Genomic DNA, 20,682 nt, shown 5'->3' with positions numbered 1-20,682 from the left:
ACGGGCCCGGGAGGGAGCGGGGACGGGCGCCCCCTCCCGCGTCCGCCGCCGCCGCCGATTGGCTGCGGCCCGCGCTGCGTCAGCCCCCTGCGGGCCCTCCGCCAATGGGGGCGGGCGGCGGCGGCGGCAAAGCCCGGGTTTATAATAAACGGCGGGGGGGGCGCGGCGGCTGTGACGTCACGGGGGGAGTCGCCGCCGCCGAGAGGAGCTCGGTGGGCACGGGCGGGCGCGCCGCAGTGGCCGGTGTCCGCCCCGCTCCGCGCCCGCAACTTCCCGCAACAAAGTTGGTTAGCGGCGAGCCGGCCCGGCGGCGATGTGGGGCTCGGCGGGGGCCCCGAGTTAGTGTGGACCGCGCCGCCGGTGCGCGGGTTGGGGTAACCCGGTTCCGCCCCCCCCCCTCCCATCCCTTCTCCTCCACCCCCGGTGAGAAACCCTCGCGGCCGCCCGCGGGGATGCGGACGCGGCGCTGAGCGTTTCGCCATGGAGGGGCCGAGCGGGTCCAGCTTCGGGATAGACACGATCCTGTCGGGTGGCAGCACCGGCAGCCCCGGAGTCATGAACGGAGATTTTCGCCCCCACGGCGACGGCCGGCCGGCGGATTTTAGGAGCCAGGCCACGCCGTCCCCTTGCTCGGAAATCGACACGGTGGGGACGGCGCCCTCATCGCCCATCTCGGTGAGCATGGAGCACCCCGAGCCGCACCTGGGGGTGGCGGAAAGCCTCCCGCCGCCGCCGCACCACCTCCACCTCGGCCCGCACCCGCCGCCGCCGCCGAGTTTGCAGCCGTCGCCCCCGCAGCCACCGCCGCCACAGCTGGGCTCGGCCAGCTCCGGCCCCAGGACTTCCACCTCTTCTTTTTTAATTAAGGACATTTTGGGCGACAGCAAACCGCTAGCGGCGTGTGCACCTTACAGTACCAGCGTCCCCTCTCCCCACCACACTCCCAAGCAGGAGGGCAGCGCGGCCCCGGAGAGCTTCAGGCCCAAACTCGAGCAGGAGGACGGTAAAGCCAAGCTCGACAAGCGCGACGACACGCAGGGGGACATCAAATGCCACGGTGAGTACGGCCCGGCCCGGCTCCGCGCCAGCTCGGCCGCCGGTACAACCGGGGCAGAGGTGCTCGGCCGCATTGGTGAAACGAAAATCGGGGAGAAAATCTGCGGTAGGAGCGCTCGCTCTGCCGGGCCGCTCAGTGATGGTCGCTACCGCGGGATAAGGTCGGTAGGAAATTAAAATAAATTGAATCAAATAGCTTTTGAAATTATTTTATTTTTAATATCTGCTGGCTTTTTATCTCTTTTAAAAATTTTTTTTAAATTTTTTTTAAAAAATTATTTTTATTTGTCTACCCCATTTTTAAGGAAAGAGCCAGAGCAGTGGGATCGCACGGGAGATCAGAGTGTATTTATTTTTAATGCAAATGCACATAAATGATTCTCTGGCTTTCTAAGAACCGGCGGCTCAACTGCAGTTTGTGCATGCAGGCTTTTCATTTTTGCTCATTCGCTCTAAAATTAAGATAAAAAAATTCTTCTTCCCTAGAGGTTAATACCGAATAAGTGAAAAAAAAAAAAAAAACAACGCAAAAACCAAAAACAACAAAACAAACCCCCAAAACCAAACCGACCCACCCAACTTTTAATTAAAAATAAAATAATAATAACAACAACAACTCGGCCCGTGCTCGGCGTAGGGAGGTGAGCGGGCTTTGTGGGTTTAGCAAAACCCTTGCCTTTTCCCTGCGCTAGGATAGAAGGTTTATTTCTCCATCTTCGATTTTTTTCTTTTTTTTTTTTTTATTTTTTTTTTTTTTTTTTTTTCTTTCTTTTTTTTTCAATTAGGGATTTCGTGCTGACGGGGAAGCCCCCGCCGTGCGGGGTTCGGAAGTGAAAATAGCTATGTGTGCGTGGGAAGGGGAAAGGAGGAAAAGAGTGAGGAAAGGCAAGCACGGAGCGGGGATATATTCCCTGCGGTGTCTGTGGAGCTGTCCTCCCCGCAGGCAGCCCGGTGCAGCCGAGAGGCAACGGGACGAATTTTGCTCAATTGAGCTGTTTTCGCCAGGCTCAGAGCGGCGCGGTGCCCGCGAGTGCAGCTCATTTTGCTCTTTTAGCATTAGCATACGAGTGCCCAAACCAGATGTACAGTCTGATCTGGCCATTTTTGTGTGCACCAACCTCCCCAGTGGGTCAATTAGGGAGATTATTGTTCTTCCTGCGGGGAAGATCAAGGAGAGCCACAAACTGGGGCCCGAGTGGAGCCGGATTGACAGATCGATTTCCCGGCGTTTCGGGCCGGGGGGAGAGGGCGAGAAAATAACGAAAGCCCTGTAGTTGAGAAACGGAGAGTGGGAATCCCGCTGTTCCCCGGACGGGCTCTCCACCACCACCCCCAGCCATAATTGACCGTTCCCCCCGTGCCCCGGAGAAGTCCCCGGGGAGGGGGCGGCGGAGCCCGGTAACCGGGGCGGGGCGGGGGCCGAGCCGGTGTCCCGCCGGTCCTCACCGCTCTTGGCTCACTCGCAGGGACAAAGGAGGAGGGCGATCGGGAGATCAGCAGCAGCCGGGACAGCCCGCCAGTGCGGGCCAAGAAGCCTCGGAAGGCACGAACAGCCTTCTCCGACCATCAGCTCAACCAGCTGGAGCGCAGCTTCGAGCGGCAGAAGTACTTGAGCGTGCAGGACCGCATGGACTTGGCCGCCGCCCTCAACCTCACCGATACGCAGGTCAAAACCTGGTACCAGAACCGGAGGTAAGGCGGGCCCCGTCAGGGCGGCGGCCCAGGGTCTCCCCGGAGAGCCGGGAGCGGGTTTGCGCCTCCGGGTTTCTGCCCGCAGGAGCCCGGGGTGGTGCGGGCAGCTCCCGGCTACTGCCCCGCGCCCTCCCCGGCGATGGGCTGGGGGGTCCTGCCCCTGTCAACGCTGCCGTAATTTTCTGTCTCATTAAATACGGTTGCGGCCACCCTAATTCTGTCGCAAACCATTAGCGTCAGTGCGTTGCGATCTAACCGCGTACCGCGGTTATTAATTTGGCCGAAGTCTCCGTATGCATGTGTCGGGGGGTGCGGGGCTCGGAGGGAAAACCGGGCAGAGCCGGAAAGATCGCGCCGTGCGCGGGCCCGCGGGGAACGGTGCGCTCCCTCGGGGCCGCGCAGGGATGGGCTCGCCGCCCGCAGGGCTCCGCGGAAGCGCTCTGGGTGCCCCATCGCGGCGCCCGCCCTGCAGCCTCTTGCTCCCCCCTGGCAGGACGAAGTGGAAGCGACAGACGGCGGTGGGCCTGGAGCTGCTGGCCGAGGCCGGGAACTACTCGGCGCTGCAGCGGATGTTCCCCTCGCCCTATTTCTATCACCCCAGCCTGCTGGGCAGCATGGACAGTACGACGGCGGCTGCGGCGGCCGCAGCCATGTACAGCAGCATGTACCGGACTCCCCCCGCGCCGCACCCCCAGCTCCAGCGGCCGCTGGTGCCGCGGGTGCTGATCCACGGGCTGGGGCCCGGCGGGCAGCCGGCCCTCAACCCCCTGGCCAACCCCATGCCCGGCACCCCGCATCCCCGGTGAAACGGCACCGCGGTCCCCGCGACGATCCCTTCCCCTCCCCGTCCCCAAACGAGCCCCAGCACCGCAGAGGAGGAAGCGAGGGGAAGCCGAGGGGCAGGAGCTTCTGCAGGCAGTCACCGGCCACCGAGGGAGGCGATCAGTCAGAGCAGGGACTCTTGAACCGTGAACCCAGAGCCAAGCCCGTAAGTGAAACGACCACACGCGGGGGAAGGCGGGCAGAGCCGCGGGGCGACCCGCCGACCTCGGCTACTGCGAGGCAGGACTTGGAGCTCGGAGAGAGAGTCACAGAGGGGGTGGAGGAGGAGGAGAGGGAGAGGGAGCCCGAGCCCGAGCCCACCGGAGAGACTAACGGCTGCGGAGGACAGAGGGAATGAGAGCGCCTCGACCCCCGACCGGCGGAGAAGACCGGGGGAACGGAGAACTTTGCACTGATTTTTCTCATTACCTTTTTTTTTTCTTATTGAAAAGTGGCATGCTCCCTAATGCGAACAGAATTGTACAGACCGAGTGCTGAGTGCTATATCATATTTATTATATGTCGTCCAAAAAAGGAGAAAAGAAAAATCACTTCTATACATTAGTTTAAAACGAACGAATGTGGTTCTTCCCTACCCCTCTTCATGTCTTTTTGGATTCAGTAAAATAAATGCTTAGATGACAAAATATAGATTTTTTTTTTTTTTGTGACTAAAAAATCACAGGGAAAAAAAGAGAAAAAAAATAAACTTTATCTTTTTTTTTTTTTTTTTTTTTTTTTTTTTTTTTTTTTTTTTTTTTTTTTTTTTTTAACAAATGCGAAAATTCAAGGTAGCTAATTTCCCCGTGACGAGAACTCAAGAAATGCGGAGGAGAAAAGGCAGATGCCACTTTTTTATTTTGAATATGATATTGAGTATATTTTGAATTTTAGGTTCATTGTTTCTTAACAGACGCTGTTTTTCCCTATCTGTATTTTAAAGGAAAAACAAATCCCCCGCAGGTGTCGAGCCCTTTGCTGTTATTTTAAACACCTGGACAGGGCCTTAGCGGGTAGTGGCTCTGGCCCCTTGGGGGCGGGTGCGACGGGGTCGTGCAGAGCTCAGGGACGTGGCCCCGGCCCGGCAGCTGTCTCCGCACGGAGCAGGGACAGGCAGCGAGCGCCGGCGGTCGGGGTGAGTAACGAGGGGAAACGGGCAGGGAGGGTGGAGGGGTCCCGGCGGACACGGAGCTCCCGAGCCCCGCTGGCCTTTGAACTTTTTTGCTGTGTGTGCCCGTTCCCCCCTCCCCTTCCCCTGGCAGCTTCCCTGCCGAGCGCCTCCCTTTCCCATGCCGGCGTGGGCCGTCCCGCGGGGACAGAGGGGGCGCAGGTCGGGGCTGGGGGCTGTGACCCTCCTCTGGACTCCGGGGACGGCTCTGTCCCCAGCCTTTGGAGGTGAACACCCCCCTGCGAAATTAGAAAGTTATACAGCAATTACCTATAAAACATTCATAAATTCCCATATTATCCTCTCCTCTGAGGGTTTGGCACTATTTTTTTTTTTTCTCCTCTATTTTTGCTCGTGGGTCCCCTTTCTTTTAAGACAGAAAGGAAGGGGGAAAAAAAATGGCGAAAAAAAGGAAAAGAGAAGCCTCCGGGCACGTTTATTTGGGCTTTGCTAATTAGCGAGCGGCTTGCTGATTTCTGTGCTAATAAATTCGCGTTAAAACCATATTGACCTTTGCCTTGATCTAACAAAAGGGGAGCGGGTCGGGAACGCCCACTTCGGTTTTTGCCCGTGTTGCGGCGGCTGCTGAGTATTCCCCCGCGCTCCGCCGTGGCCCCCAAACACCCCCACGGGAACGAAACGGAAGCACGTCCCTGAGTGGCCAGAGCAGTGCGTCCGCCCGGCATCGCCGCCGAGGTTTTCCCGGGAAACCCATCCTGTGCGGGCTGGGGAAGGAGGTAGGAAATTTGGATTTGGTAGGGCCTTTTCCTTCGTCTAACCAACAAATCTTTCCGAAAGGAGGAGATCCAGCTGGACAAGCTATTCCCAATTCGTTGTTCTCGATGGCTCTGTTTTGACTGTATAAACTCGCTGAAAAGTAGTGCGAACAAGGAAGGAAAGTTCATTCAGAATCGATGAGTGTCCCCCTCACGAGCAGGGCCAGCCGCGGGGTGCCCACCGGGGCAGGGAGCATTTGGTGCTTTGGGAACGGCAGCAGATAGGAGCGAGAGGAGTGAGGCGGGGCTGGGGGGCTGCCGGTGTCGTGCAGGATGGTGTCTAAACTAGGGGTGCTGGAGGAAGGGGGCGAGGAACCGCCACCTCCCCTGAAATATATTACCAGACCCAACTGCGTGTAAATGGGAGGAGGTTTGGGGCAAGAATCGCGCTCTTTCACTCTTCTTTTCCCCGTGTGGGAAGTAGGGCTGCAAACGTGAGTTCTTGTTTTGTCCCGCTCCCCGTTCGCGCCGGGATAGAGCCGGTCAGGCCCCAGGTCAGGCTGCCCCTATATTTCTCGGCCGGGTCGCCTGGCTGCGCCCCTGTAGGAACAGGCTTCGTTGCTTCTTTAAAAGCCCCGGCCCGTGGGCCCTCGTTACAGGCGCGCTGCGGCAGGACAAAGAGCCGGGCGCCCGGCCGGGATGCCTGGGGCTGCCTCCCGGTCCAGCGCGGTGAACGGCGCGGGGCCAGGCACCGCTGGCTCGGCGCCGTTGGCTGCGCTGCCTTCCCAGCAGCGCCGGTCGGGTTTCTCCCCTTTCCGTTCCCGGACAGCTGCTTTCACCGCGACCGCCCCAGACTTGGTGCGGAGCTGCCGAATTGCCACAGTCTCGGTCCCTCTCCAGCCTTTGCCCTTGTCTGGACCAGGACCTGCTCTCGGCCCTGGAAGTGGTCGTGAACGAACAACGAAACTCATTTGTCGCCAGACGAACGGAACGGGCTCTCTTAGCCTTAAACAGCGGGAAATACCGGCACCCGCTGGAAAAGATCTGTCTGCTGAGCACGGAAACAGTCCGTGAGGCTCTGGCAGGGCTGTCTGTACGCAAGGGACAGGCAGCCCGCGGGGTGGCCGGAGCGAGCGCTCTGCCCGTGCCGGGCAGTGGGCCGCAGGGAGCGGGGAGACTCCGGCCCCTCCAGCCGCGGGGACACCTGCGCCGGGCGGCTGCGGCTCCGCCCGCGCTCAGCACCACGGACAGCTCCGGGAGTCCGCGCCCCGCGGCCCGCCCCGAGGAGCGCCCGGCCGCGGGACGGCGGGCGGGCGGCGCGGAAGTCTCCCGTCCTCCAGGACCTCGCAGCCGCCTTCCCCGGCGCTTGCCGGCGGGCGATGGTGAAGATGAAGGAGGCTGGCACGGCCTTCTGCTGCCGAAGGGCTGCCCGGCTCGCCTCACCGCCACCCAGCGCCTGGGAGAGAGTTCCGGGCCTGGCCCTTCGGCCCTGAGCGCGGGCTGCGTCCCGAAGGCTTTGTGTCGGGTGTTTGAACTTTGCCCGCGCACCGGCAGGCGGGTTTAAAAGCGGGACAGGGCAGTTCCCCTTCTCCCTTGTCGTGTCGCTCCGGATTGACACCGGCGCGTCCGCCGTGGGACCCAGGAGAGCCTTTGGACACCCCGCGCTCGGTTCCCTTTCAGTTTGTTTCTTCTGGGCCGTTCACTTCTGGGCCGTTTCTTCTTTGCAAGTGGGCACGGCACAGGAGGCTCCTTCGAGGAACCCCTGCTACGCTCAGACGGGTTTTGGTGGCTCATTGAGCTCCGGATCCGGCAGCGGAGCCGCGGGCAGGCTGCACCGCTGCTCTGGGCTGATGGGCTCTCTTGCGGGACGCAGCAGGATGATCATGGTTAATTACTTCACCGTCTCGGGGGATTAGCTTGGCTATCGTTAGAGCAGAAAGCGAGAGGCGCGATTCCGCTGGGCTGGGGTGCGGGGACGAGCATTGCCCGAGCCGCTCCGAGGGTGCTAGCCCTGACACTGCTGTGGCAGCTGAGTGCTCGGAGCTTAATTCTCTTTCCCAGCCGGGAGAGCGGGTCCGGCTCAGCCTCTGGAACCAGTCAGCAGCACCGAGCGGAATTCCCTGCCGTGCCGGTTGCCCCGGTTGCGTTTAGCACACCGCTCGCATGTGATGCTGTACTGGCGCTCCGAGGGTTGGCTATCACTCCTGCAGGTTTCTTATGAGGGTGGGTTTTAAACTTTTGCTATTTTCTGCCTTTCCAGAGTTTACTTTCCTCCAAATTCACGCCACGTTTCTGTGAAAATGCGTTTCTGATGCTGTAAGTCACTTACTGCAGCCCACTAGAAAGCCTCGGAAACCCAGGACACAGAGTGAGTGCAGCGGGGCTGAACTCACCTGTGGAAAGAGCAAAAGTCTTCATAATGTTAGAAATATTCCCAGGCCAGAGGTGGCGAGCATGGGCGGTGAATAACCGTTCCGGGTTGAAATTTACACGCTTCCCCTCTCCTCTCTCTGTCTTGCTGTTAAGCCAACGTTTCCCGCCGATGATACAGCCGGGTTTCTTCCCCAGCAGCGGGTTCTTCGGGGAGCTCCGTTTGCAAGAAAACGGGGGTACAAGGAACCTGGCCTATCGAGGCGGAGAAACAGCCTGCTCTTTCAATAGCATCGAAATGACCCCCGCGATCCCTGGAGGGGCACAGCTGATGGGGACCGAGACCCACGGGGACCGGCGGAGGGCGGACGGGCGATCCCCGAAGGCACAGCTCCCCCGTGCCCCCATTACATGAAAAAGCCCCGAACTTCTTTCCTCCCGTGGGCTGCTCCAGCCGTTCAAGTGCCGTGGGCCAGCCGGAGCCCGTGCCTGTCTCTGCGTGTTTCCAGCCGGAGAGCAGGTCCAGCCAAGCGCCCATCGCATTAAAACTGCCTTTCCATATTCATATGCCCTATTTTTCACGAGTCGCTTCTATTAATGGAAGCGCATAAACGCCCGTCCTTAAAATCCGCGGATTTCAAAGGAACCCAAGTGAGGCACTTTGCGCTGGTAGCGATGGATGCGGGGTGCGACGGGACCCCCGGGGCTCCCCCGCCACCGCCGTCCTCAGCCGGGGGCACTGCCGCAGGTCGCCGCCGCAGCGGGCCCTGCCCCTCGGGATCGGCGCTCCCCTCCCTCCCGGCCCAGGCACACCAAAGTTGTCCGTCCGCGACCGTCTTGTTCCCTCGCCTCTGAGAGCCCATGTAGGGCGCTTTAATTGCCACATTTTCAAACCGAGGTAATGGTGGGGATGTCTTAGTAATTACCTTAATGAGATAACACCTTTCCTTCCCTGAACCTACTCATTATCACACTTCTTGTTCAAATTCCAACTACAAAGAGCTGTACTTGTAAAAAGAAAAGAAAAGGGGGAAAAAAAAAAAAGAAAAAAAAAAAAAAAAAAGAGGGGGAGAGACCTCTGAAATTTGTTGGAGGTCTTGTTCCCTTAAAACAAGCATCTTCCATGGATCTTTAGTATATGAACAGAGAACTGTACCTACTTCTGGGAAAGGTTAGCTAGAAGTAAACTAAACATCTGGGGTACCCCTTAATTATTCTTGGTTGGTGTCTTTAGTTTGACCTGTAGGGATGCAAGGGTGTCAAAGTGATGAATTTTAAGATGTTGGGCTGTGAAGACGTGCAGCTGCAAGACTGATGGGTTTAGGAAGGGAATAGTAACAAGGTTAGCTGCATGTGAAGTGTGAATTGAGATTTTTGCAAAGAGACTGTGATTGCAGATGGGCATAATGTTGTACCCTTGCATGAAATCTTGCTATTATTGTATAATGGTCAGACAGAGTGTGAAATGACTTATTACTTTACTTTTATTCTTTAATGAAGTTGGGTAGGGAAGGAGAACCACCAGGAAATCGATAGTGGTGGTGCACAAAAACTATATGACAGGTGCTGATACATTAAATATTTATTTAGCTTTTTGTCACAAACTCCCTCCCAATTTTCTGCTATTTCAGAAAGCAAACAAAAATATGACTAGTGGATCTAGACAGTAAAGATGTTCAGAATGAGAGTAATATTTTCTTTTTCATTCCCCCTTTCTTCAGTATACATGAAGTGGGCGTTCCTCTGTGGCAGTGCGGTGTATACATCATCTGTGTAAAGTATGAGACAGAGATATGTAGATTAAGGCTGAGCACACATGGTTTCTAGGTAGGTTTCCAGCTGTTTGACGTGTATTTTTCTCCTAAACCTTGCAGCAGGCATGCAGAGATTTGTACACTGCTACACTCCCATGTAAATTCAAGTGGCCTTTTCTCCAGCTCGACATGCATGTGCAAATATCTCTCACTTTTTCCCATACCAAGCACCGGTGTCCTAATGGGTGGTATCATTCTAAAAACATGCAGGACAACATCTGCCTCTGAATTTGCACAGCAGTGTGTGGGTACATCTGGGCATCTGGGGTGGGTGGGCAGCTTAACCAACATCTGATGACTTGTTTCACATGTGCTTAGGGTAAAACACCTATTACCAGAATTTGGTTCAATTGTCCAGCTGCTCTGGTCTTGATGAATATGGAGTGAGAAAAAGGAATTGGAGCTGCTCTCTCAGGATAATATCCTTAAAAAGAGAATTTCCCAGGTGATCAAGCTCAGGATGCCATCACTGAGAACAGTTTGGCAAATCCTGTGCTTAGTGGGTTGTCTCAGAGAGCAGTTTCATCTCACAGTTTGAATACACATAGAAAAGGTGCAGCTTCTCATATGCCTTCCTCTGTGGAAGGATACGGCCCATGGCTCAAAGAGTTTCTCAGCCAGCACCTCTCCCCACCCAGGCTCAGCACAGCCCTTTTCTGACAGTCTGTCTGTGAGATTTTGCCCTACATTGTCTATGGAGCCCGGCTGTTATATTTTAATCTGAGGTCAGGAAGAACAGGTAACATGAAGAAAGCTTGGGAATAATTGCCTACCTCTTCTGCATTAGCATACGGGATAATGCTGGCAGAATTATGTAAAACGCAAAATACATCTGGGGCCTCATCTTTGTCCTTACAATAGTCTTTCAGATTTCCTTTTCATTCCTGCCTTAACATCTGAACAAGTACAGTGTTTCAGACCCGAATCTTGTTTCTGTTGAGTTACACACCATTGTAGGGCTTGATTAAAGCAAGGACTTGATACAACACTGTCCATGGAAGCGGCAAAAATGCACAGAGGGCACAAACGGTCCCTTCATGACACAAAAGGGCTCGGACTAGATCCCTGTCAGGTTTATAGCCCAGTAGACTAGCAGGAATCTTGTAGCTTTAAATACTTTGACTTCTTTTTGTGAAGATCTAACAAGAAGAGTTCCTGAAAGTTTTAAGGACTGCCTGGTAAAAATGATGAAACAGTGCCTGAGAACATAGAAGGGTAGGATGTCACAACAGACACTGCTACTCCAGCACTGTAAAATGAACAGGCAGTTTTCCTCCAACTGGTGCTCCAAAGCAGGAAAGAGCAATATGGAAAATGAGGGCTGTCAAAAAAGCCTATTTTGGGGATTTGCCACTGGTAATTCAGCTGGATCCTCTGGATTCAAGTACCATCACTGTCCATATACCAAAAAGAAAAAGTACTTTTTTTGGAGTAGAAATTCTGAAATAAGGTTGGATTATTATTTCTTCAGAAGCATGATGGGGTCTGTGGAAAAAGTAGCAAAGCATGTGTTTCCTATGGAGACCCAGTGTAGGCAGTCACAGCTCAATCCATATTATATCACATGAGTCTAAAAACTAGTGAGCTTTTCTGCCTAAACAGTGGGAGGCAAGGTAAGCACACTGGCAACTTTTTATTTATTTCCATCTTCAGCAGTCTTTCTTCCCCCTTTACTTCCCTCCCTTTCTCCTCTCCCTCTTTCTCTTTCCTCCTCCCTCCACCTCAGTCTGTTTTGCTAAGCATTCGGCAGCATGCCTTGGGAATCCTTCTCACCTTTCCTGGCCACTGGTGCTGGCCACGGGCAGCGTGCCTTACCCAGCACATTGGTGCGTGGCTTGGGCAGTGCAGCACAAATTGTGTGTAGCAAAGCTGTGCCTCTTCCATGGAGACTAAGCTCATTACAGTACAGTACTCTAAAGCACGCTTAACTTCCCCAGTCTTGGGTGTTGTATCCCAAATCTACTGCGGAGCATGGACACCCCAATTAGCACTTACAATGCACTGTTGACATTTCGCTGGGCCAGCCCAACAGGAATAATTAGATGTGATATCTAACACAAAGTCATTTTTTTTTTTCCCAGCAGAGGGTACACTGCAAAATGAAAGCAACCTCTACTGCAACAGCACTTGACCAGATTTGGCTCTTACATGCAGTGTTACGTCTGCAGTGTAACTCAGCTGGCTTCTCCAGCCGTACACTGCCTGTGCCCTGCCTGACTGCTGTCAGTCTGAGCTGCTGGGATTAGTGCTGGGCCTAAAGCTCTGTTTGGGCTGCACAAGAAAGCTGTCTCGCACAGCACAGGCTCAGGAAAACTGCTGTCCTGCACCCCATAGGAATCTTTCCATTAGGAGATGCAGCATGGGTGGAAACTTACTCAGCGTAAGATCTTCTGGAAATGTTGGTAGGTGACTGTGAGGCTGGTCCCGCTTTAGTTTCAAGCTCCCATCCCACTCCACAGCAGCAGAAAGGCTGGGATGGAGACTAAGCCAAGCGTTTCTGACTGGACATTGGCAATGGTTTGCAGGATAGCAGTGGTAGGATTGTGTTATCGTAAATCCCACAGCAGCAAGCCAGCAAGCCTATGGAAAAATATATGTGACAGTAAACAGGAAAGAGCTCTCTGCTGCAATGCAGCAGGCTGTCCTCTGACACTGCTAATTGCAGCAACACATTGAAAATATAAGTGTATGTAGTGAGTATTCCTGCTTGGGTTTGCTACCGCTGCTTGCCTGCTTTCATGCATTGCAAACAGAAACTTGGAAAGAACTTGGCAGAGTGAAGAGGATATAAAAATGATAATTTTTCATGTAATAGAGATCACATAGAGATTTCCTTTGTAGTTTACCGCATTTCCATTCCAAGATGCTTGGAGAATTGAAGCATACAAATAGAGAAAATCTGCAAAGTGTTGTCAGGTATTATTTATGTATTATTATTTTTGTTGGAAAAGACATGTAAATATAAAGAATTAGAAAATGGAGCTACTAAAATAAATTATAGTGGAACCCACAATAAATCTAACATGAGAATAAAAGTATAATGAGAACATATTTTCTTCAGCATAAATACAAATCCTGTCTGCATGCTAAAGCCCTATTAATTGGATACTTACTACAGGAATAAATCTTTAAATGTGTAAAAAAAATCTTTCTGCTCTGTGATGAAATATAAATATCACCAGATTTATTAAAGAAAAAATTCTGCTAAATGACTACTTCTCTTACATACTAATTTGTGCTTATGCTGCATCTGAAAGAACTCATCCTGATATGAATATCAGCTAAATGAATGAAGCTGTAAAAGAAAAAAAAAAGGTTTAATGTGTGTGACGAGAAGTTGCTTATATCAGGCACGGCAGGTTTCAATGAAGTTTTATATTATGAAGTAGAGGCAAGGTGATAGTCTCTTAAGAGACATAATACTTATCCCATGAGTGACATAATAGTTCATAACTCACCAGAGAACAAGGCTCAAGTGAGTCATATATATTTTATGGCACAATTGGGATTAATACAGTACTTCAGAAAGGAATGCATAACCTATTCTATTTATATGTAGAGGTGGTTTAAAATTCACCCTCTTCCCTCAGCCTTTCTCCTACCCTTTGGGATCAAAGTACAAGGCAGGGACTTGAAAAGAGTGGGTGAGGATGTTGGGTGAGAAAGAGATAATGTATCAGAGAACTGCTACAGCATTGTCGTTTCCAGGAGTTGCCCAGGCATGGCATTTGAAAATGCAGATTTTCTAGCTGTCCAGAGGCCTAGAGGAAGAGCGGCTGCACTGTAGGTTTTTTTAATTGGCTGAACGTGGTGTTTTGGTGGGAAGGCAGGAGATGCTGGCTTCAGTCTCTGCTTGCAGCCCACAGTGGAATTCTGTTGCCCCGAATTCCTTCTTCAATGTCACTGTCTTGTCACTGTCCTCATCAGGGTGTATTTGTCAGGATGCAGCGCAGGGAAAGGGGCATCCCAGGGGGATGCACACCTCACTCTTGCCTGTCAAAAAGCACAGCCCTTTGGAGTATCTGCTCCTTTTCTATATGTTACAAATGGGATGTTCAAAGACAATAGACGTGGTGTTAAAATCTTGTTTTGGGAAAATCCTATGTTTCACTCCACTGAAGGCCTATTGTAGTCTTTTGCATGGTTTCCCGAAATGGGGCCTAGAGCAGAAATTTAAAACACAAGTTTGTTGCATTCCAAAGAAAAAGTGTCTCTTAAATTGTATCTAAAGAGTGGGAGAATAAGTGTCCTCATCAGCAAAATTGCTGGGAATAACAAAAGCTGAAGTTCTGGAGGTGTCATGTGGCAATTTGGAAAAATCCCTTTACCTGGGCTGGAGGATGATAGTGGAGGTCAAGGTGTCGCTGAGAACCAAGCCACCTGTGCCCCAGAGAACTCTTAGTGTTTCTGACAAGATCTCACTTATGCTCCTTCCATGCCAAGGTCCACTTCTGGTCAGTGGTCTCACTTGTAAGATACTAAGATAAGCCAGCCAAGAACAAGAGATTTAACAGGAAAACCAATCCTTTCCTCCCTGTTTGTGAAGAGATTTTTTTTGGGCAGAGCGAGATAAAACCGGATGAAGGTATCTAAGTACTGGGAGGAAGGATGTAATTTGGGACAACGTTGCAGAGACGCATGGGGAGGTTTGGTTGGGAAGGGTTTGCTCTTAGCTGTCGTCTGTTGCTGAGGAGCCCTGGTCTAGCTGGGGGGATCAAGCCAGGCTTGCAGTGTGGGGCTCTGCTGGCAGGATATGCATCAGGTCAAAATGAGCTGAGATGGGGAACCCTGCCACCTCCATGGACCCATCAGGTCCACAGAGAAGTCCAGGGCTCCTTACGTGGGGTGTCATGTTTGTTTACATCAGGGTCTGTCTCCTGTGTTTTTAATCTACTAGTTAGCCATACTGTCTGTAAGGAGGGATGGAGTGTGCAAGCATGTCCAAGGCAGCCCAAGGTGACCTTCTGAAGCCAGTGGTAGAGAGAGCTGGAAAGCAGCAGCAGCGCTTTTGGGATGTGGGAAAACAGTCTAAGAGGATTTGGAACTCCTCCAGGGCCCTCTCTCTATTTTCCCCGCCCCTTTATGTAATAAAAGGTTTGAGATTGGCCCTAGGTTCCCCAGGCCTTCATTTTTGTGTCCTTGATGAGGTTATAGCAGAAGCTGTAAGGTGTTACCTGCCCTGTTACAAAGATCTCAGTGAACAAATATCTCGTGCCCTCCACCACCTCTGGGGAGGAGCACAGGCACCCAAAGAGTTGGGTTTGCCTTTGGCACTGTGGGCCTTCCCTTTTCCTTGAGCTGGCAGCTTGTACAGATGTACAGATCAGAAAGACCAATAGTTAAATCTACTGATTTTCATGGGGGCTCAAAAGGTCTCATTGCCTCTTTTATTGCTCTCACTTTCACATAAAATAATGGACTCAGCCATATAAATATTGGCATTATTGAGGCATCTCTTTCTTTGCTAGCTCTCCTAGCAAAGTATAGCGAATTTGTGAGTTTTTGTCAACTGGTATGGAGGGGCTGATTCACTAGAATTTGAATCTCTGGTGAAAATCTTACAGTAGAGGCGGTAGGCCTTAAATGGAATTTAAAAAATATTTCCTTCATGATCCTGCACACAAACAATGGTAAATAATATTTCAAAGGGCTGTCTTTGTTTGAGTTACCAGTATTGAAGTGGGATATTTTGTAATAAACTACTGCTATATGTATAATAGCGATATGCTTAAATGATACATAAGCACCATTTTCAAAATACTCTTAGCAGAAAGCATTTTATACCACATGGTTGTTTTATTGTGCACATTACTGTGATTGTTACAAACCCTTGCCAATGAATGACAAATTTACATACACATCATGTCAGCCGGCAATATTTTGCAGCCTTAATTGCTTTAGCTTCAGGCATTCTGTGTCGAAATAGAGTGTTTTACGTCCTGCAAGTTGCTCTGTTTCTTTGCAACAGTTAAATTATTCTGTAATTTGCCTGTTTTCCTTCTAATGCATTGTCCATTAAGTCACTCAATAATTTATGGTGTAAAAATGTATGATGCAACCTTAAACAGCATTTAAAACTATCTTGAGGTGTTTCAGTTTTTATGATAGAAAGGCTGAAAATCTTGAAACGCATTTGTTTAAAACATTTTTCTGATTTTTTTTTTTCTGCTGTAAGAACAACTTTATCCATATTAATCTGGCCAAGTTTGGCTGGCAAAGTTCAAGACTGTAATTCCTGAGAAGAGCAGCCCGTGCAGAGAGGAGGCGCAGGGGGATGAACTGTCAGCAGATCCTGCCGGGGCAGGAGCCAGCTTTGGAGCTGGCTTCTGTACACTCATCATCCCTTACTTGTGTGAATACCCTTTAATTGTGGAACAGCCCAGTGACAGCAGTGTGCAAGTAAAGTCCATGGGAATGGGTTTTCATGTGTTGCAGAAGGCCTTTAATGTTTGCCACTGAGCTCCCAGTGTGAGAGGCAACCAGGAATTGTAATTAAACCATGGATGAAAAAGAACCTTCTATTCAGCCACTTCTACCCTTCCACCACTCTGATCTGCTGTGTGTTTATAGTGCAGTCTCCAAGGGCTTTATAACAAAAATTAATGTCCAACCCACATGGCTAATCAAAATTAATATGAATGCATAGTATTCTGCTAGTCAAAATCTGTTGTGAAGGCAGGTGCTCTGCTTGGTGCCTAGTTTCTAGGGCCAGCTTTCTCCTTTGGGTAAGTTGCTTCTAGAAAAGCTCTCAGGACAGAGAGTTCTCAGCAGTTGCCATACTTTATCTTGTATGTCAGGGATGGAGGAACTGGAAGGGATTTCCAAGTGCGTAACTAGGAGGGCGTGCAGGTTGAAGGTGTTTTAACGAAACATTTAGAATTTTTCTTGGAAAAAAAAGGCACAGAGGGGACAAGGACATCTAGTGCCCATGCACAGAGGAAAGCTGATCTGGACTAATTTAACATATTTGCGTATGAAGTGAGTGATAGGGGTCTGCCTTCTTTTCCTGAGATGTGAAACAATTATGGTCTTTTTACCATGCATTTTGTGAGGAGAAATCACTCTGACAGAAAAGGTTTTTAGCTACCTGAAGTTTGATGGCACAGTTCTTTTCTATGCTGCTGCAAATATGGTTTTAGACCCTCAAGAGTTGCAATACTTTGATACAGCCATGTTTGTACTGCTGCTCATCAGCACCGTGTCTCAGTTTCTTCTGCTGTTTGCTCTTGTAAGCCTTTCTTTCCCAGGATCCTATACACCTGATGCATCAGTTTCCCTATGCAAACCCAAATATCTTGTAGTCAAAAAATGTGTGACATAGAGTACACACACAGAGGCACTACTCCCCCATGAATACTGTGCGCTTTCTTCTTTGGGTACAACATGATATTTACCAAGAATATCTGTGAAGGGAGAAGGTCAAGTTCAGTGGGATGGTGTTGGTGGGAGTGCCTTGGGAGGGGTCCTTCCTGGGGCTATGTGCAGCCCCTCCCATCTGTGGGTGAGGACAGCCTTCTGAATGATACCTCACTCATGACCTAGAGAGGTGGGAGCATTTCATGTATGTGTTCAAAAGCAAGGACAGTGATGGGCCAGGGAAGAAGCAGAGACAATGCCTTCTATTAGCTCCTGCAGATCTGTGTTATGCCTCCCTTTCTGCTTCAGTGGTTATTGTCCTTTTGGGAAGTGGATTCACCCCTTGCGAAAAATCACAAGTGTTGACTGCCTAAAGACAATCACCAGGTAAAAAAATACAGTCTGCCATGTTCAGGTGCATTTACCTGGATTGACTTACAACTCAAATAAGTAGAAAGGCCAGTGTAAGCAGGACCTGCTCCATGGCAAGCATCTGAGATGCCTGGTTTGTCTCTGCACGTTGAATGGGAGATGGACGGACATTACACCTGTACCTGTCCATGGTGTACTAACTATTTCTAGTGGCTTTGTCTTGTCCTCTGCTCATAATGTCTAATCCAGAGATTAGATTTTTACATTGGTTTCTTCTGGTTTCTGTGATTTGCTGAGCAGGAGTCTCTGAGCTCCTCCAAGTGGTTTAATCTTTTGCCCTGACCAGCGTCTCTGCTTCTGCCTGTTCCAGTTCTGGGAGAGCTAGACCTTGATTTGGTAGTGTATTCAACTTAAAACTTCCCCAAGGCCAGAAAGTCATGGAATCACATAGGTGTATACTTGGCTTAATCTGTTCCCAAAGAGAAATCCCTGATGGGCGGTGCCTTGGAAAAAGGTCTTGGCATAATTAGAGCTGCACACCCCATTTGCTAAAGGAGTAGAGGGAGGAATTCACTGATTTGCCTGCAAGGTTCTCAACTCTTGTTTTCACATTTAGGTTTCTGTCTTTCCCACCCCTGAAGTTCCCAATTTGGCCTGAATGCATTTCGAATTATAACAAATATCTTGATACTCACACCCCATGAATGAGGGTAGAGCACAGGGGGCAACTCCTGGCTATGTTCCTGTACTGAATTTAATTTTTCATTGATAATTAGACTCTCAGAGCCACCTGATATTTTTGACCAGCGGGAAACAAAGGCCCACTGATTGACTCCAGGGATAGATGCAAGCAGCTCCCACTGTGCTCACGCAGCAGCTTCACAAAGACTCAAAACAAGAGCTGTGGCAAATTGGCTCATCCGGCAAGTTTTGACTGGCCCATGGTGTACAAGTAGTAAATTGAGAACTGATATTTCTGAGAATTATTTATTAGCAAAGCCCTGTGTCTTACTCCCCTTGCAGTTATTCTTTGCAAACAGCTTTTTACCAGTTTGGATGAGCAAACTACAGCACTTCATCATTTTTCTTTTATTCGGGTAATTATTAAAAGACAGCCGAGGTCTGTTCAGACTGGCAGTGGACTGCATCTGTACCCAGCTGGGCTGATACCTTAACAGTTAGGCATTATGTGTTTAATTGTATAAAAAGATAATGGGATGCATTTGCAGGAATTTATTGCAATGCAAACAATAAAAGATTATTATTTTGAGATTCATTTCTGGTGCTTTCTATGTTGTTAAAATTCTAAATAAAGGTGTCATGGTGACAGTTTCTAGTGGAGTGACCAGTTGTAAGCATTTAGTACAAAAACGGTGTGAAAATACTAGACTGAGACCAGTTAGCAGAAATCAGAGTTATACATGCTGAGACCTGCAGTGTTAAATCAAATCTGAGTAAGACATGGATGGGGATTGATAACTCTTATTGTTTGATTTTTTTTTTTTTTTTTTAAATAAAACCAACACAATGATGTACAGGAAGATAAAACAATGGTTGTTTTTCATTAGTTATATTTTTCCCCAGCAGCACTTCCTTTAAGTAAGTTGAAAACAGAGCGCTGCTGCCAGGGTCACCTGGAATAGCAAAAAAACCTCCTGGCCCACATTGTGGCAATGCTCTTTGTAGAGTAGAAGTACTATTAGTCTTTTGCAGTAAGATTCCCTAAATGGCAAATAACACCTGTGTTTGTGAGGCTATGCTTTGATGTAAACTTTCAGTTTTGGGGGTGAGATGAGAACATGCTTGCCCTTGTCCATATTTTCTGGACATGTTCATAGAGATGAGGAGGTCATTGGTGCTGATGAAACTTGCAGAGCGTGGTTACTTCCTTCCCCAAGAAGAACTTAAGCCTTGGAGTACTGAGATACTTGGAGGGAAGGTCTTTTACAGGTAAGGGACAAGCTTTTCCTCTTGTGTTTATTTGGGCTGGGTGCTGGGGACAGGGCTAGATCAGAAAGCAGTGGATGTGCAAAGCCTTCTCTTACTAATGCCAGGAGAAGGTAGGGAGCAAGGAAATGTGCAGCCCAGACAGAACGAGGCTGTAGAAGAAATGTCCAGTGATGCTATTTGCCTTGCCCTGTCAATGCACATGGAAGTAAAGGAGAAAATACTCAGAATCTTTAGGATGTGAAGGACTTCTTTGCAGAGAACAGAAATATCTGTGTTGGACATCCTTTCAGGTTCTGGCCTGTGCAGGGTCCCAGTGCTGTGAGAGGCACTGCTGGCACATCCCCCAGCCTGCAACTGCACAGACACCTCTGTGCTCACCCCCGTGCTGGTGCTCAGTGCACACCTCTTTCACCTGACATATCAGAGTGATCTGGAAATTGAGAGGGACACCCTCACTTGGTTGAAAATGTGTAGCTCCTAGAGAAAAGTCCCTGTCAAACTGGAGTTCAGTTTTACGCTGTCATATTAGCAACAGTTTGGCTAGAGATTTTTTTTCCTGTAATTTTACCAGGGAGATCCCTGGTGAAATTACAGGAACCCTTTGTAAATTAATCTGGAGCTGGTAAGAGCCACAGGCTGCCCAGTAACAGCTCCTGAGGCTGGGGTGGCCAAACCAAGGACCAGCTGATGGCTTATGGCTTTCAGGGTGTGTTGAGGCTCCTCTGCAAATGAACATTAAATTCAGGTTATTCTTGTGGGACCACATGCAGCAGTTGCACTGGGATTGGCTGTGTGACACATGAAGCGAGACCACACAGGTACTGTGACTGCTGTCCCCCAGCAGCACTGCTTTATCGTCTCAGCCTTGGACAAAACAACACAATTATGGGAACTAAAGATGCTGTCTTTGATGATGAGAAATTCTTTTGCAGCCTTGATTTGGAATACATTTGAACATGTTGCCTACAAAATGTAGACAGAAATGAGCTGTGCATTTAACTGGAGCAGTTGTGTATTCTGTTGGTGTCACTCAAATAAAGTGAAGCCTGGCAAACCATAAATGCATCTATTTAATACAAAAAACCAAATATGTCCCATGATTCGTTTGCACCGGGGTTAAGCCAGACCCTGGGCAAATTGAGGAATTCTCAGCCCCTTGAGGGACTCAACTTTCTGCCAAGAAAAGGTTTCTGTGGTGCAAGAAAAGCCTGGTCTTTCTTTCCCCTACAAACCCTTCATAGCTGGCTCAGCTGTGCAGCCTCCCACAGGCAGTGCTTGGGAAACCAATACACAGCAAAGACTTTCTGCAGCCATGGGGTCTGCTTGAGCCCTTACACAGGTAGACAAGTGCAAACCCCTCGTCTTG

The 20,682-nt window shown here is 50.1% G+C and overlaps 1 protein-coding gene across 2 annotated transcripts; it reads left to right on the top strand.

Moving 5' to 3' along the window:
• The first annotated feature begins 248 nt into the window (after positions 1-248).
• On the top strand, positions 249-4,219 carry BARHL2 (BarH like homeobox 2). Of its 2 annotated transcripts, XM_040073150.2 has the most exons (4): positions 249-675; positions 868-1,057; positions 2,523-2,748; positions 3,242-4,219. In XM_040073150.2, the coding sequence occupies exons 1-4, from the start codon at positions 481-483 to the stop codon at positions 3,552-3,554; spliced, it is 924 nt and encodes a 307-aa protein (XP_039929084.1). In that variant the 5' UTR covers positions 249-480; the 3' UTR covers positions 3,555-4,219. The 2 variants fall into 2 exon arrangements, with proteins under 2 accessions (XP_039929084.1, XP_039929083.1); XM_040073149.2 differs by having other exon boundaries at positions 249-1,057.
• Positions 4,220-20,682: the final 16,463 nt, after the last annotated feature.

The sequence above is a fragment of the Hirundo rustica genome, chromosome 9 (assembly GCF_015227805.2).
Source record: "Hirundo rustica isolate bHirRus1 chromosome 9, bHirRus1.pri.v3, whole genome shotgun sequence".
NCBI lineage: Eukaryota > Metazoa > Chordata > Aves > Passeriformes > Hirundinidae > Hirundo > Hirundo rustica.
The sequence above is the reverse complement of the archived record's forward strand: the minus strand, read 5'-3'. Positions and strand labels throughout refer to the sequence as shown.